The sequence below is a fragment of the Macaca thibetana genome, chromosome 16 (assembly GCF_024542745.1).
Source record: "Macaca thibetana thibetana isolate TM-01 chromosome 16, ASM2454274v1, whole genome shotgun sequence".
Taxonomy (NCBI): Eukaryota; Metazoa; Chordata; class Mammalia; order Primates; family Cercopithecidae; genus Macaca; species Macaca thibetana.
In genome coordinates this window covers 61471700-61488130 of record NC_065593.1, presented here as the reverse complement: position 1 = coordinate 61488130, position 16431 = coordinate 61471700, and the positions used below count along the sequence as shown (strand labels likewise).

General features: G+C 58.0%; 1 protein-coding gene across 2 annotated transcripts; it reads left to right on the top strand.

The window, feature by feature from the left end:
• The first annotated feature begins 3984 nt into the window (after window positions 1–3984).
• On the top strand, window positions 3985–11724 carry TMEM235 (transmembrane protein 235). 2 transcript variants are annotated; one of them, XM_050764522.1, is made up of 7 exons: window positions 3985–4174; window positions 5943–6023; window positions 6107–6190; window positions 6623–6775; window positions 8186–8226; window positions 9390–9399; window positions 10755–11724. In XM_050764522.1, exons 1-7 carry the CDS (start codon window positions 3985–3987, stop codon window positions 11030–11032), a joined length of 837 nt encoding a protein of 278 aa, XP_050620479.1. In that variant the 3' UTR covers window positions 11033–11724. The 2 variants fall into 2 exon arrangements, with proteins under 2 accessions (XP_050620479.1, XP_050620478.1); XM_050764521.1 differs by lacking the exon at window positions 9390–9399 and adding an exon at window positions 8536–8657 and having other exon boundaries at window positions 8135–8234; window positions 10779–11724.
• The last annotated feature ends 4707 nt before the right edge of the window (window positions 11725–16431 follow it).

The window sequence follows — 16431 nt, the reverse complement described above, 5'->3', positions numbered from 1 at the left end:
AGTTTCACCATGTCAGCCAGGATGGTCTCGATCTCCTGACCTCGTGATCCGCCCGTCTCGGCCTCCCAAAGTGCTGGGATTACAGGCTCGAGCCACTGCGCCCAGTCATAGCTACCATTTTTTGGCCGGGCGCGGTGGCTCACGCCTGTAATCCCAGCACTTTGGGAGGCCGAGGCGGGCGGATCACAAGGTCAGGAGATCGAGACCACAGTGAAACCCCGTCTCTACTAAAAATACAAAAAATTAGCCGGGCGCGGTGGCGGGCGCCTGTAGTCCCAGCTACTCAGGAGGCTGAGGCAGGAGAATGGCGTAAACGCAGGAGGCGGAGCTTGCAGTGAGCCGAGATCCGGCCACTGCACTCCAGCCTGGGCGACAGAGCGAGACTCCGTCTCAAAAAACAAACAAAAAAAAAAAACAAAAAACCTTCTAGATAACAGTTGCGTTTTTTTTTTTTTTAAGATGGAGTCTTGCTCTGTTGCCCAGGCTGGAGTGCAGTGGTGTGATCTTGGCTCACTGCAACCTCCGTCCCCGAGTTCAAGCGATTCTTCTGCCTCAGGCTCCTGAATAACTGGGATTATAGGCGTGAGCCACCACGCCTGGCTAATTTTTGTATTTTTAGTAGAAACAGGGTTTCACCATGTTGGCCAGGCTGGTATCAAACTCCTGACCTCAAGTGATCCACCTGCCTCGGCCTCCTAAAGTGCTGAGATTACAGGCGTGAGCCACCGCCCCTGGCCTTTTTAAATTTTATTTTATATATATATTTTTTGAGACAGAGTCTCGCTCTGTCATCCAGGTTGGAGTGGAGGGGCACCATCTCAGCTCACTGCAACCTCCGCCTCCTGGGTTCAAGTGATTCTTCTGCCTCAGCCTCCCAAATAGCTGGGACTACAGGCGCACACCACCAGGCCCAGCTAATTCTTGTATTTTTAGTAAAGACGGGGTTTCACCATATTGGTCAGGCTGGTCTTGAATTCCTGACCTCGTGATCAGCCCACCTCGGCCTCCCAAAGTGCTGGGATTATAGGCGTGAGCCACCGCACCCTGCCAAAATCTCCCTCTAGATAACAGCGGTGTTAAGCGTTTTTTGTTTGTTTGTTTGTTTGTTTTTGAGATGGAGTCTTGCTTTGTTGCCCAGGCTGCAGTGCAGTGGTGTGATCTCAGCTCACTGCAACCTCCGCTTCCCGGGTTCAAGCGATTCTTCTGCCTCAGGCTCCTGAGTAGCTGGGATTACAGGCGTGAGCCACCATGCCTGGCTAATTTTTGTATTTTTAGTAGAGAGAGGGTTTCACCATGTTGGCCAGGCTGGTCTCCCAAACTCCTGACTTCAAGTGATCCGCCCACCTTGGCCTCCCAAAGTGCCTGAGCCACTATACCTGGTCTTTTTTTGTTTTTTTTAAGATAGGGTCTCGCTTTATTGATCACAGCCACAGCTCACTGCAGCCTCAACCTCCTACCTGGGTTCAAGCCATCCTCCCACCTTGGCCTCCCAAGTATCTGAGACCACAGGTGGCTCATTCCACCACGTCTGGCCCTACGTAAGCTTTATGTGGGCGCAATAACAGATCTTCTCAAACCAGCTCTTAGCTCAAGAGAAGGGGAAGCTGGGTGCAGTGGGTCACGCCTATAATTCCAGCACTTTGGGAAGCCGAGGCAGGAAGATCACTTGAACCCTGGAGTTCTAGACCAGCGTGGGCAACACAGGGAGACCCTGTCTCTAAAAAAATAAATAGAAGAGAACGGGAGGACACACGTGGAGCACGCAGCCCAAATGGGGCTCCTCTGTTGCCCCCGCACAGTCAATGCGTACCTTTCGCATGCACAAAGGCGTTGACCCAAACAAAGCAATATTGATTCTTGTTATATCGCTTTATTGTGGGGTCAGTATCAGCACCACGAGTTTTCATTACGCACTGTTCTTTCCCCAGCTGTAGTGAGTTTAGGGAGGGAACGAGGCCCCACCCCCCATCCCTATCACCTCTGCCTTCATAGCGGCTGCTACTCTCTGAGCACCTGTTGAGTTCTTTCACTTTCCAGACCTAACAAGCTATCCTCAACCCTAGAGAACAGGGCTGCTGGATGCCACACGGCTCCCAGAGAGGGGCTGTGGTCAGGGAAGCCCCAGCTTCAAAGGGGCTGGAAAACCCCAGAGCCGCCCACGTGCAGCAAGGTGTGAGGACACCTTGCTTTGGCGCTCAGGTGTGACGACAGCTACAAAATACCTGAGCCATTCTGTCACTCTGTCTGAACTCCCTTTGAAATATTGTTTCAGGCCGGGCGCGGTGGCTCACAACTGTAATCCCAGCACTTTGGGAGGCCGAGGCGGGCGGATCACAAGGTCAGGAGATCGAGACCACGGTGAAACCCCGTCTCTACTAAAAATACAAAAAATTAGCCGGGCGCGGTTGTGGGCGCCTGTAGTCCCAGCTACTCGGGAGGCTGAGGCAGGAGAATGGCGTGAACCCGGGAGGCGGAGCTTGCAGTGAGCCGAGATCGCGCCACTGCACTCCAGCCTGGGCGACAGAGCGAGACTCCGTCTCAAAAAAAAAAAAAAAAAAAAAAAGAAATATTGTTTCAGGCCGGGCGCGCTGGCTCACGCCTGTAATCCCAGCACTTTGGGAGGCCGAGGCGGGCGGATCACGAGGTCAGGAGATCGAGACCATCCTGGCTAACACGGTGAAACCCCGTCTCTACTAAAAATAAAAAAAATTAGTCGGGCGAGGTGGTGGGCGCCTGTAGTCCCAGCTACTTGGGAGGCTGAGGCAGGAGAATGGCGTGAACCCGGGAGGCAGAGCTCGCAGTGAGCTGAGATCGTGCCACTGCACTCCAGCCTGGGCGACTGAGTGAGACTCTGCCTCAAAAAAAAAAAAAAAAAAAAAAGAAATATTGTTTCAATAACTGCTAGGCTGGTTTTCCCTTCCTGACTATATTGCTCAAACCAACAAGAGCCTAGCGGAGGAAAGCATGGCCAAAACACCCCAAGAAGACAGCCTTGGCTTCACCTCCAAGGGCCACCATCCAGGAGGACGTCCTCAGACCTCTGACCCCCTCTGTTCAGGCCCTGCCCTGCTCTGTGTGGCGACCCAGAGGAAGCCTCCCCTTCGTTTAAAATTTAACCCCAGACCTTACTGATGGCTGCCCAGCCTGTCCCTTCCACCTGCGTGGCTGCCCACGCGGGGTTGCTCATGGGGCTACTCCTGGGTGGGGGGAGGGGGTGCCTCTCTGCGGCTCCTCTGCCTCCCACCCCCACTGGCACTCGACGCCTGTCCTAGAAGATTCGTTCTGCCTGTTTGCTCCGTGAGTGGCTGGCCAGGCAGAGGCCGGCCTTGCTGGAGGGGGCATTTGTAATTATGAGCGAATCCAAAGCAAGGTTTTTTCCTTCCTCAGCCCCCGGCCCAGCCGCGGGGCCCACGCACTACACTTGCCGTCTGGTTGGTCCTCAGGACTGATACAGGACCCCAGGGCCAGCCCGTGCCAGGCTCCTATGCTTCCAGGAGCCCAGGAGCGCGGGTGGGTGGTCCTGCTTCCCGGCCGGCCATCCTCCTGGGGTCTGTCTCTGGCGGACCCTCCCCCCTCCTCCCAAGCCCTGCACAGCCCGGCCAGACAGGCGCATCCCATTTGGTTGCTGAAGAGCCGGGGTTCAGGGAGATTAAGCAACGTGCCCAGGGCACGTGGGGACGCTGAGATTAAAGCCCAGGTTCCAGGTTCGCCGCGCGGCTCCCGACTTCCTCTCCTTTCTCCCAGGGGCGAGCTCCCTGCGACCCCAGGGGGCCCGCGAGGCCAGTGCGCGGGCAGGAGCGGGGACGTGCCCAGAAGAGCCTCGAGCGCCGCCGCGCCCGCCCCCCGGCTCCAGCGTCCCCCCCCCCCGGCTCCCGGCTCCCGGCTCCCGGCTCCAGCGTCCCCCGCCCCCCGGCTCCCGGCTCCGCGCGTCCCCCGCCACCCCCCGGGCCCCGCTACCCCCGTCCCCACCCGCCGGCCGCCCCCATGGCCCGGCTGCGTGTGCTGCTCCTGGCCGCCGCCCTCGGTGAGCTGCTCAGCTTCGCGCTCCTGGCCGCCGCGGTCGCCAGCGACTACTGGTACATCCTGGAGGTGACGGACGCCGGCAATGGCAGCGCCGGGCCCGGGCGCGCAGAGCTGCTCTCCTCGCACTCGGGGCTCTGGCACGTCTGCGAAGGTAACCGGCCACCCCGCCGGCCCTCCTCCCTCCGCGACCTCTTCCCTCCGACACCCCCCTAACCCCGCCCCGCCCGTGTCGCCCCGCCAGACCCCCTCCCAGGACCCGTCCCTTGCATCCCGCTCTGCCCCAGGGTGTCTCTCAGCTCCCTCCCCATCACCCTCCGTCACCCCCCAAAACTGACAGTCCAGGGGCTACAGGAGGGAGGGAGCCCTGTTCAGGGCCCCTCACAGCCGGAGGAGGGGGCTGTGGGGCGAGGGTCGGGGAGGGAAGCCTCCAGGTGTGTAGCTGGGGGGCCTCATCCAAGTCACCAGGGGTTGTTTCTTGATCGCCCTCCCCGGGGTTTGGGCCTTGCAGCCCCTTGTCCCCCTCCCTGTCAGGCACCGTCAGAGCTGCTCACCCCACACATACTGATGCCGCGGGGACAGGGGTTCCAAATGTGTGCAGAGGCTTCAGAGCACAGGGAGAGAGGAGGCTGCGGGGTCCACAGGGCCCCCTCCATTCCCCCCAGCTCCCTCCTCAGGAGCTGCGGCGCCTGGGGAGCTTCCCCTGCACAGGGGGCTGGCATGGCAAGGAGGTCTGAGTGTGAGTGAGTGTGTGTGCGCATCTGAATATGTGTGCATGTGCTGAATATAACATGTGTGAGCACCTGGTTGTGTATGTAAATATGAATGTGAGTGTGTGTAGTTGTGTGTGCATGTTAGTGTGCATGTATGTGCATGTGAGAGTGTGTGGGCATGTATGAGTGAGTGCAAGCGTGGGTGGTACGCGTGTGCTGGTGGCTTCCTCAGTGCAACTGGGGAGGAGTTATATCCCGGTGCGCGGGATAGTCGAAGCAGGCCCTGGAGGAGGGGGTGGGAATTTGGGGAACAAGAGATACGAGAAATGGAGACAAGACAGTGCTCTGATCAAGTCTCGTTTAATGGCGGTAATGCAGTGCCTTATATACACTTGGAGGGGAAGGGGTTGGGCCAAGGCGAAAATGATCTCATAGTGGAGGCGTGGCCAGATAGGTATTGGTTTCTCTGGTCGAACGTCATGTTGCACCTGCGCTGTCAGGTAGTAATTTTCACGGGCGCGGGAAAAATGGGTGAAGAAGCAGGAAGAGCGCCATCTTTTATGAGGTATTAATACAGGGAAAAAGGTAAATCTAGGGAGGAGGTAGAAGGTGGAAATGAATAGAGCTCAGGCGTTTTTAATCGTCAGTTATTATTCGCTATGGCCCGGGCGTGCAGCTCCGGACAGAGTTAGGAGCCGTGTGCTCATCCATCCGATAGACTGTGCCTAACTGTGCTACAAAGACCTTCTGACATGCACCTGTGTGCAGGTGTGCACACGCATGTGCCTATGCAGGTGGCTCTGCACGTGTGTGAGAACCAGAGTATGTATGCCCACATGACACGAGTCAGGAAGATTCTGGAGCAAGGCTTCCCAGGAACCCGTTTTGCACACACCTTTTTCCTGACCCAAAGGAAAGCCTGAGTTCCACACACAAACGCATTACAAGGACCCCTGCCTGACGGACTCTGAGGGAGCCTCCATGGAGCGTTTGAAATTTTAAAAATGCATCTGTGCAGGCATAACTTGCATGTGAAAATAAGGCGAAAGGTCTTGGGCCTTTCATCCCACTTGGAGTCCCAGCCCCGAGTTTCAGCATGAGAGAGAAGGTGGCAGGGCCCTGTGGTGCCGGGGGGTCCCCTGGGCTCGGGTAGGCTGCTGGGTGCCTCACAGCATCCAGGCCCCAGGCTTTGAGGCCTCTGTTTCCCAGGGCAGAACAGCTGCATCCCGCTGGTCGACCCTTTCGCCAGTGAGAGCCTGGACGTCTCCACCTCGGTGCAGCACCTCGTCTGTGAGTCGTGGGTGGGGCTGCCTCATCCTTTCCAAATATTCAGGCAAGGCTGGATCCCAGCCATCCCCATCCCCATCCCGCAGCACTGCTTCCACTGCCCCTGCATCTCCAAGAGGACGTTTCCACGCAGACCTGTCCCAGTGCTGTGCTACTGTGCCTAACCACAGGTGCCCGGCTCCCAGCCTGTCCTGTTTTCCCCTGTCTCAGTTTCCCTCTCAGTGGCGAAGGCTCATTCTTTGTTGTTGGGGAAGTCAGGCAGCTCCGAGCGTGGCTGGATCCTGTGGACGCTGCAGACTCCTGGCTCCCCATTTAGGACTCGGTTCTTCCAGATGGCCTGCTGTCTACCTGACTGGCACCTTCCCCCTGGTGGGTCGGGGGACATGCGAGGCCTGGGATGGGGGTTGGGAGGGTTCTGGGGACGCCTCCCTCTCCCAGCCTTAGGAAGCCCCTGCCAGGGCGAGAGGGGGCCACTGGGAAGGTCCAGTGGTTTTCACGGAGATGGGCGTCAGCCGCTTTTCCTGAGAAGATGAAGCACCATGTCACTGTCCTCTGGCAGACAAGCGCTGAAGGGCCTACCTGGACCAGAATTCTCACCTGAGCCCCCTCTCCTGCGGTGCTGCACCGCGCAGTCATGGTGGTCCTGCCCCTGAGCCTGGTCCTTCTCGTATGCGGCTGGATCTGCGGCCTGCTCAGCTCCCTGGCCCAGAGCGCGCCTCTGCTGCTCTTCACCGGCTGCTACTTCCTGCTGGGGGGTGAGTCTGGGGCCCTGGGAGAGTGGCTCCAAAGACGGGAGCTGGGCCACAGGTTCCGGGAGTGGCGTGCTGCCTCTACTGTTGCCCTCGTCCCCTGCTTCCCTCTGGGCAGGTGCTGAGCCTGGTGATGGAGCCGTGGCAGGCAGCTCCCTGTGGTTCCAGAAGGTACCCATGTATATTTGTTCTCACATCGCTATAAAGAAATGCCTGAGACTGAGTAATTTATAAAGAAAAGAGGTTTAGGCTGGGCGCGGTGGCTCATGCCTGTAATCCCAGAACTTTGGGAGGCTGAGGTGGGTAGATCATCTGACGTCAGGAGTTCAAGACCAGCCTGACCAACATGGTGAAACCCCATCTTTACTAAAAATACAAAAATTAGCTAGGCTTATAAAGAAAAGAGGTTTAATCGGCTCATGGTTCTGCACACTGTAGAGGAAGCATGATGCTGGCATCTGCTTTGCTTCTGGGGAGGCTTCAGGAAAATGACAATCACGGGCGGAAGGCCAAGTCAGGGAGCCAGCATTTCACATGGCTGGGACAGGAGGAAGAGAGTAGGGAGGTGCTACACACTTTTTTTTTTCTTTTTTTTTGAGATGGAGTTTTGCTCTTGTTGCCCAGGCTGGAGTGCAATCGCATGATCTCAGCTCACTGCAACCTCCGCATCCCGGGTTCAAGCGATTCTCCTGCCTCAGCCTCCTGAGTAGCTGGGATTACAGGCATGTGCCACCACACCCAGCTAATTTTGTATTTTGGGTAGAGACAGGGTCTCTCCATGTTGGTCAGGCTGATCTCAAACTCCTGACCTCAGATAATCCACCTGCCTCAGCCTCCCTAAGTGCCGGGATTACAGGTGTGAGCCACTGCGCCCAGCTGGGTGCTACATACTTTTAAACAACCAGATCTCAGCACTCACTCACTATCCAGAGAATAGCACCAAGGGAAATGTTGCTAACCCATTCATGAGAAGCCACCGCCATGATCCAGTCACCTCCCTCCAGGCCCCACCTCCAATACTGGGGATTACCATTTCACATGAGATTCGGGCTGGGACGCCAAACCATAGCACTGGGATAGGAGCAGGGCTTCTGGCTGTGGGTCAGAGCCTGGGACAGGGAGGAGCACCAGGGTCCAAGCTTCTTGGCGGGGGTGGGGGGATGAGGGCCTCCAGGGCAACCCCAGGACCTGCTTTGCTGGGTCAGATCATGCTGGGGGACCTGGGGCCAGCCCCTTACCACACCTTCTCCTTCCCACACTGCCCTGGTGGGAGAAGCAAGGGCTCAGGGGTTTGGCAGAGACGAGGCAGGGCCAGGCATGAAGGCAGGGGCAACGGGGCACCAGAGGCCTCAGCTCTGACCCCAGCACAAGCTGAGACTGTAACCTGTAACTACCCATCCGCTGACATGGCTCCAGCTCTGACTACATGCCGAGTGCTGGCCAGGTGCTCCTCCGAAGCTCCTCAGTCCCAGCTGCAGATGAGAAATCTGAGGCCTGGAGAGGGACGAGGGCCTGGGCTCCAATCCCGCTGTGCTGTCTCCTCAGTTTCCACCGACTGCCCAGCGCTAGCTGTTGTGGAAGGTAGACTGGGGGCTCCAGACGGTCTGTCCTCAGCTGCCCCTGTCAACCAAGGCCAGGCCTGGTGTCTCAGGCCAGCTCCACTGTCAAGGCCGTGGCCACAAGGAGCGGACCGTCCAGGGCTGGGGGCATCCTCCCTGCTTCTCTGGGAGGCCTCTGCCACTGAGGAGGCCCGGCTGGGTGCAGAGATTGGGGAAGCCAGCAGCCCTGGCATTGATCACAGGCCACATGAGAGCAACATTGAAGTCAAGGTCTCCTCTAGACGATGAAATCAGGAAGAATCCGAATGACCGGACCCTGGAGCCCATCTGTGAGTGTTCAAAATCCAATCACGAGGACCTTCGGGGCCAGCGACAGGAGTAATCGGATTGGGATTGTAACCGGGAGACAGTGACAGGAATGATTGGGTTGGGATTGTAACCAGGAGACAGTGACAGGAATGATTGGGTCGGGATTGTAACCGGAAGAACTTACAGGGACACGGACCCTCTGCATTGTGCCTGGGAGCGAAGGCACCGGCTAGGAGGCGGAGGGGCTGGAGGTAGCTGGTGGATGGGTAGGGGTTCCACTGCGACTCCAGCCTCCCCAGGCAGAGGGGGCCTCCACTCCTAGAATGAGGGTCAGCTGTGGGCCGAAGCACAGAGGGGTCTCAGGATGTCACACCAAGGGCACCTGCCTAGGGTCAGCTCAGCCCTCACCCCTCACTAGCACTGCAAGGAGCGGGAGGGAGATGGAGCACCCCAGACGGATTGGGTGCCCTTCCCTGAGACAGGATCATGGGGGGCCTGGAGGACCGACAGGGCCTGTGGTGACACAGTCCTCTAGAGTTTCCCAGCTTGAGGCTGCAGGTGCCAGCTGCGGAGGCCTCCTTTAGGAGGCGGGAGGCTGACAGAGAGGTCTGCCAGGAGCTGAGCCCAGGCCCCCTCACCAGGGAGTCGGGAGGCACTTCAGGTCCCAGCGTGGAAACTTACTCTTCGCCTTCATTTTGGGAGAAAGGCCGTGTCCTCGGCCAGTCTACAGGAGGCAGCTGGTGTTTGGAGAGGGCTCAGCTGGTGGGGCGGCCTGCCAGGAAGTGGGGCCTTGGGCTGCAGCTGAGGCCAGTGCTGCAGGCAGAGACAGGCACCTCCTGCCGCGCAGTCAACCCCCGCTGCTGGGGGCTGGCCCCCGCCCCTGCTTCTCCCAGGGCCTGCTTCATTCTATTTGGCTTCACATTCCTCCCCAAAGTAAATCCATCATTTCTGTTGCTACACTGCCCAGCCGGGCAGGCACCTATATGTCCTCCCTCCCTCGGCCTCCCCATGCCGTCTTCTTCCCACTCTTCCCAGGGGAATCACAGAAGCCCACGCTGGGCTGTGCCCCTTCACTGGGCACCAGTGAGATCCAGACCTGGCCCTGAACGTCAGCTTGGGTCAGTGGCCTTCTTTTGGCTGGGCAGTGCCCAGAGGGGACCCTGTGCACTCAGGAAGTGCCTGTGGGGAAATCAGGGCCACCTGCCCCCCTGGCTAACATTCCCTACAGTCGGCACCCAGGACAGGCTTTCTCATCAGCCTGAAGCTGTGGGAAGGGGGTGGCACTCCGGGCTGGCTCCTCCAAGCCCAGCGGACAGGAAAATACCCTGGGGGCATGGGCTGAGTCCCCTGCCCAGCTCTTCGCTGGACCCTGAACTGCTGGATGAAACCTGGTGCCTGCCACCCTGTGCAAAGCTCGGCTTCATTCCTTTGACAACAGCTTTGACCACGTGGAGAGTGGGAGGGAGGAGCGAGGAGGGCCCAGGGCAGGCCTCCTCCCCTGAGGAAGGGCCCGAAACTCAGAGCTGGGAGGACAGGGGGGCTCTGGAAGGAGAGTCGGAGGGGGATGTTAGCCCCAGAGGTAGGGAGGGCGAAGGTGTGAGGAAGAGGAGGCGGGGGTGCAGGGCAGGGACTCACTCTGCTCAGAGCACTGGGCAACTCTGCTGCCAGCAGAGGCCATGGCTGTGTGTGTGTGAATGTGTGCGAATGTGTACGTGTACGTGTGTGTGCATGGGCGTGTGTGCATGGGCGTGTGTGTGCTGGGGGCCATGGAGGGTACAGGGTGTGTGGGGGCAGTTATGTGAGTGGGAACCATGTTGAGGGGCAGGTGGCACTGTTCGCAGGAGGCTTTGTGGGGTGAGGTCTCTGGGATTTGAGGACTGAATTGGAGCCTCTTAAAGCTCCACTCCCCCAAATGCAGTTGACTACCTTGGGGTCCTGTCTGACCCCAAGCAGGAGTTGGTGTCTGGGGGCCAGGTTGATAGCCAGGCAAGGCTAACCGGGACAGGAAGGGTGGTGTGCTGCCTGCAGCTCTGCCTGAATGCCAGCGGGGCGGGGATGCTGAGGCGGTATCTGCAGGACCACCTGGGCCTGGGCCCGCTGGAGCAGATACAGAGCAGCTGCCCGCCCCATCTCTCCCCCAGGTGTCCTGACCCTGGCGGGGGTCAGCATCTACATCAGCTACTCGCACCTGGCCTTCGCGGAGACGGCGCGGCAGTACGGCCCACAGCACGTGCAGGGCGTCCGCGTCAGCTTCGGCTGGTCCATGGCCCTGGCCTGGGGCTCCTGTGCCTCAGAGGCATTCAGCGGAGCCCTCCTGCTCTCGGCAGCCCGGACCCTCAGCCTGAGCCCCCCACTCTGTGGTCATCTGAGCCCCCAGCAGGTGGGAGGGAGGTGAGAGGGGGCTGTGTTTCCCTTTGCACCTCCTGGGATTGGGCTGTCAGGGCCAGGGCCCCTTGAGAGTCTGGGAATCCCTTCCCTGGGTCTGGCTGGGGTCCTGGCCAGAAAGCAGCCCTGGGGGGTGACAAGGGGTGGGGGACAGAGCCAAGAATCCAGCTCAGGTTTCTCCGTAGATATTTGGGGCGGCTCCCCTGCCCTGGCAGGCTCGTTAGGGACTAACTGGTTCAACTGCCTCTTAAAGATGAGAAGAGCCAGTCCAGAAAGAGGAAGTGGCCCAGGTGACACAGGCTGAGTGGCAGAGTTGGGTGGGGGCCTCTCAAGGGTGTGGCCTGAACTCGCCCCTCCCCCAGCAGGCTCATGAGCCACTGCTGCCACCCGTTCCTAAGGACCTGGGAGAAAAGTAGGAGTCTGTTAAATGCGGTGGGGCTGGGCTCCATGCTGCTCTCCAGTCCCACAGTGGCCCTACTCAATGGCTACCCTTTATCCATTTTACAGAGGGGGAGACTGAGGCCCAGAGCGGCAGAGGGACCCACCCAGATCACCCGGTACCAGAGAAATGCCATTTCAGGCCAAGGCTTCCCTGGCCTCGTTCTGTCCACTCTCCCCGGAGGGCCGGCTTAGTGGAGAAGAGGCTGAGGAGAGGGCCCGAGAGTCCCCTCCAACTTGCAGGTGTGGGGGGCGAGGAGCTGAGCCAGCCAGATGTGCCCCTCCGTCCGCTCCCTTGTTTTCAAGCCTGCTAGGTACTTTTCACTGAACGCTTCTGGGGAGAGCAGGCGCCCAGGTCTCTGTCCTTGTCCTGGCACAGGCTCTGCTGCTTCCGGCCCCCGACCCTTCCCCTCTGCAGCAACCCGGGGGAGGTATGCCATTGTGAGTGCCCTGGTGGGCACACTGAGCTGGCAGAGATGGAAGTCCCAGAAGGGTGGCATGGGGGTGTCATGCCATGGTGGAGGAGTTTGGGGCCACTCCTTGCTTGCCTCAAAGGGGGCCTGGCTGAGGGGGCTTCTTGACCACGGGGACCCGGGCTGCCTGGGGTGGTGCAGGGCTAGGCCTGGAGTTTGGGATGCAGACTTGTTAAACAGAGGGCAGAACCCCAGGTTGGGAGGGGCTCAGCTTGCAGGCCCAGGCCCACTGCAGGTCCCAGAAAGAGATAGGTGAGAACAGGAATGGCCAGCACACACCTGGGTCCCCTCGGACCACAAAAGCTGGGGCACGCCCACCGTTATGCAGATGGACAGTTGAGGCGGCCGCAGGAGAAGGGTTCCCAGGGCCTGTGCAACATGTGGAAGCAGTAAACAGCCCCGTTTGGGGTTTGGGGGCCCTTCCTGAGTCTTGAGAGGTGTGCTGGGGAAGGTGGCGGCCTCTTGTAGCTTGATCTTCCTCCTCCCTGCCCCACCCCGAGGTCTCCTTATTGATTCAAAGGTTAAGGAAGCTCCTGGGAGCTCCAGGCGGTGGCACAGTTTTGGTGAGGCCCAGTGAGGACCAATCTGGGCGGGGTGAGCCCGGCCTCCTCTTCCTCCTGGCGTTTGAACGTTTACCATTCCATGTGGGAACATCGTGCCTATTTGTTCTTACGTAAATCACTTGTGCTGTGTGCAATATAAGCCTTTTATTTTGCTAGAATTTTTCAAAATGGGTAACACATTCCTGTCTGTCATAAACAGTACAAAGGTGAGCAAACACTGTCACCAGCTGTGCACGTGTCCGTCCATCCAGAGGTGTTCTGAGAGCGTGTGTGCACGTGTGTGTCCACTGTGAAGTCATCTGCAGACACACAAGCCTACTTATTCCAAGGTCAGCACAGGGAGGCCGGGGCCTGGGGCTCCGTGTTGGAAACGAGGGCTGGCTTTGTGGGCATGTCCTCTCAGCTTGGGGGGAAAGGTGTGGGGGACTCCTTCTCTCCTCCTCCTGGCCCCCCGCCTCTGCTGAGGAGGCTTCTCCCGGGGGTTTGCTGGGAAGCCAGGAGTGTGAACCTAACTTCAGGCTTCTCACGGCAGATGGGCTTGGTCTCTGGGGATAGGACACTGGGGAAGACACACCGGGGAGGGGCTGCTGGGACCAGCAGAGTTCCCGGAGAGTGTGTGTGTCGGGGGGGATGTGCTGCTTGCACCTTCCCTTCCAGAACAGACCTGCCCACCTTGCCTCCACCTGTTCTAGGGGGTGTGGAATTCAGCCAGGCCAGGTAACTTCTTCACTCTCTCATTGGCCAGCCACAGCCCTCACCCTCTGATTGGCCAACCCTCACCCTGTAGTTGGCCAGTGGACTCCCTCATGCTCTGATTGGCTAGTCAACTCCTTCACTCTGATTGGCCAGCCACATCCCTCACCCTCTGATTAGCTAGTTGACGCCACTCTGGCCAGTTAATGCGCCACACTCTCTGATTGGCCAGTGTTCCTCCCCCTCTGATTGGCCAGTTAACTCCTCACTCACTGGCTAGTCTCCACGGTGATTGGCCCAAGGGTTCTGTCTGTGTTCATGGTTCTCTGAGTGTCAGGCTTTGCAGATGTGATTAAGAGGCGGATGAGTGCCTCCCAGGGAAGAGACAGTGCATGGTTCAAGGTCACCCAGAATAGACAACATAACATCAGGCTCAAATGGTGCTGCTTTGTTTACAGCAAGAGGAGAGCGCCTGTGCATCCAATCCCCTTGTAGTGGTGGTTCCCACGGTTGGATCCACTGGCCCAAGTGGGCCTCTTTCTTCGATTTTTCTTAGAACTTTTCAAAATAGGTAACACATGCCTGTGTGTCACAAACAGCACAAAGGCGAGTAAACACTGTCACCAGCTGTGCGCCCGTCTGTCCATCCAGAGGTGTCCTGTGCGTGTGTGTGAGCAAGCGTGTGCGCATGCCGGAAAGCAGCCCTGACTCAGAGGCCCTTCCCCCAGCATCGAAGGTTCTTGCTCCTCTCACCACAGCAAAGCCCTTTCTCCAGGGGTGGCCCAGCTCCGCCAGGTCCTGGGTGTACTTGCATCCCACTCTGGCACGTTTATCTGCACCACCTGGTGGGTGCCCCTGCCAGGGGCCTGACCTCTGTGAGGACAGGGGCCTCTCATGAGCTCAGGCCCTTTGCCCAGCTGGCATTTATAAATGCAGTAGGCAGCCCCCAAAAGAGCCCTCATCTGTCCTTATCTCCTGGTGCTCACCCCTCTGTCGGCCTTACCACACTGAGTCAGAGCTGACTTGGGTGTCAAGTAAGAAGTACCAGCGTGGGAAGAGGTCATAAAACGCAGCTTCTGCCTCGGTCTCAGACCGCTCACCCTAGGGGAAGCAAGTCATCAGACTGCGAAGACACCCAGGAAGCCCTGAGGAGATGTTCACGTGGGCAGCACTGAGGCTTCCGCCACCAGCAGCAGCAGCGCGTCAGCTGTGTGAGCACACCGCCTGCAAGAGGATTATTCAGCTAATGCAGTTCTCACTGATGTCCTGACTACAGCCTCGTGAGAAACTCCAAGCCAGAACTTTCCAGCTGTAAGCCACTCCCAAATTCCGCCTCTCCCCGCTTTCTTTTGAGATAGGGTCTCACTCTGTCACCTAGGCTGGATAGCAATGGCTCCGTCTCCGCTCACTGAGGCATGGCCCTCCTGGGCTCAAGCGATCCTCCCACCTTAGCCTCTCAAGTAGCTGGGGCCACAGGTGTGAGCCACCAGGCTTGGTTACTTTCTTTTTTGAGATGGAGTTTTTGCTCTGTCGCCCAGGCTGGAGTGCAGTGGTGCGATCTTGGCTCACTGCAACCTCTGCCTCCCAAGTTCAAGTGATTCTCCTGCCTCAGCCTCCCGGTAGCTGGGATTACAGGCGCACGCCACTGTGCCTGGCTGATTTTTGTATTTTTAGTAGAGATGGGGTTTTACCATGTTGGCCAGGCTGATCTCCAACTCCTGACCTCAGGCGATACCCGCCCTCCGCCGCTTCGGCCTCCCAAAGTGCTGGAATTACAGACCAGCCACCACACCCGGCCACCTGGCTACTTTTTGTTTTTATTTACATAGAGATGGAGTTTCACCATGTTGGCCAGGCTGGTCTCAAACTTCTGAGCTCAAGCAGTCCACCTGCCTTGGCCTTCCGAAGTGCTGGGATTGACTATGGGTGTGCATGAGCTGCCACACCTGGCTCACTCTCCAATTCCTACCCTGCAGTGCGATGGGAAATGATTGTTGCTTTAAGGCACTATGTTTTGGGGTCACTTGTGCAGCAATGGATATATAATGCACTTTGGCTGGTGCTTGCCCCAGACAGGTCAGTAAGGGAGACATGGAATTACAGGGGCTTAGAGCTGCTGGCTTTCTTCTTCTTCTTTTTTTTTTTTTTTTTTTTTTTTTTGCTTTGAGACAGAGTCTCCCTCTTGTCGCCCAGGCTGGAGTGCAGTGGTGCGATCTCGGCTCACCGCAACCTCCGCCTCCCAGATTTTAGTGATTCTCCTGCCTCAGCCTCCTGAGTAGCTGGGATTACAGGCACCTGCTACCACGCCCTGCTAATTTTTGTGCTCTTAGTGCAGGTGGGATTTCTCCATGTTGGCCAGGCTGGTCTTGAACTCCTGACCTCAGGTGATCCACCTGCCTCCCAAAGTGTTGGGTTACAGGTGTGAGACTTGCTGACTTTCTTTTGATTTTCTGAGTTATCACCTTCTCAAGCACAGGAGAGCAGTTCTGGGGCCCTGGGAACTCCTGTATACTTGATCTTCCACAGTATGGATCTGGATTCTTCTGTTTTTTTTTTTTTGAGACGGAGTCTCCCTCTGTCGCCCAGGCTGGAGTGCAGTGGCCAGATCTCAGCTCACTGCAAGCTCCGCCTCCCGGGTTCCTGCCATTTTCCTGCCTCAGCCTCCCGAGTAGCTGGGACTACAGGCGCCCGCCACCTCGCCCGGCTAGGTTTTTGTATTTTTTAGTACAGACGGGGTTTCACCGTGTTCGCCAGGATGGTCTCGATCTCCTGACCTCGTGATCCGCCCGTCTCGGCCTCCCAAAGTGCTGGGATTACAGGCTTGAGCCACCGCGCCCGGCCGGATCTGGATTCTTCTAAGAGATGGAAGGACAGAGGGAGACTGCCCTTTGCTTGCCACGTGGACTCTTCTCCCCTTACACTCACTGAAGTCCAAGATTTCCACCATCCTGTGGTTTCTTTCTTTTTTTTTTTTTTGAGACAGAGTTTCACTCTGTTCTCTGGTGCCCAGGCTGGAGTGCAATGGCGTGATCTCGGCTCACTGCAACCTCCGCCTCCCAGGTTCAAGTGATTCTCCTGCCTCAGCCTCTCAAGTAGCTGGGATTACAGGCATGCGCCACCACGCCCAGCTAATTTTGTATTTTTAGTAGAGATGGGGTTTCTCCATGTTGGTCAGGCTGGTCTCACACTCCCGATCTCAGGTGATCCTCCCACCTCAGCCTCTCTAAGTGCTGGGATTACAG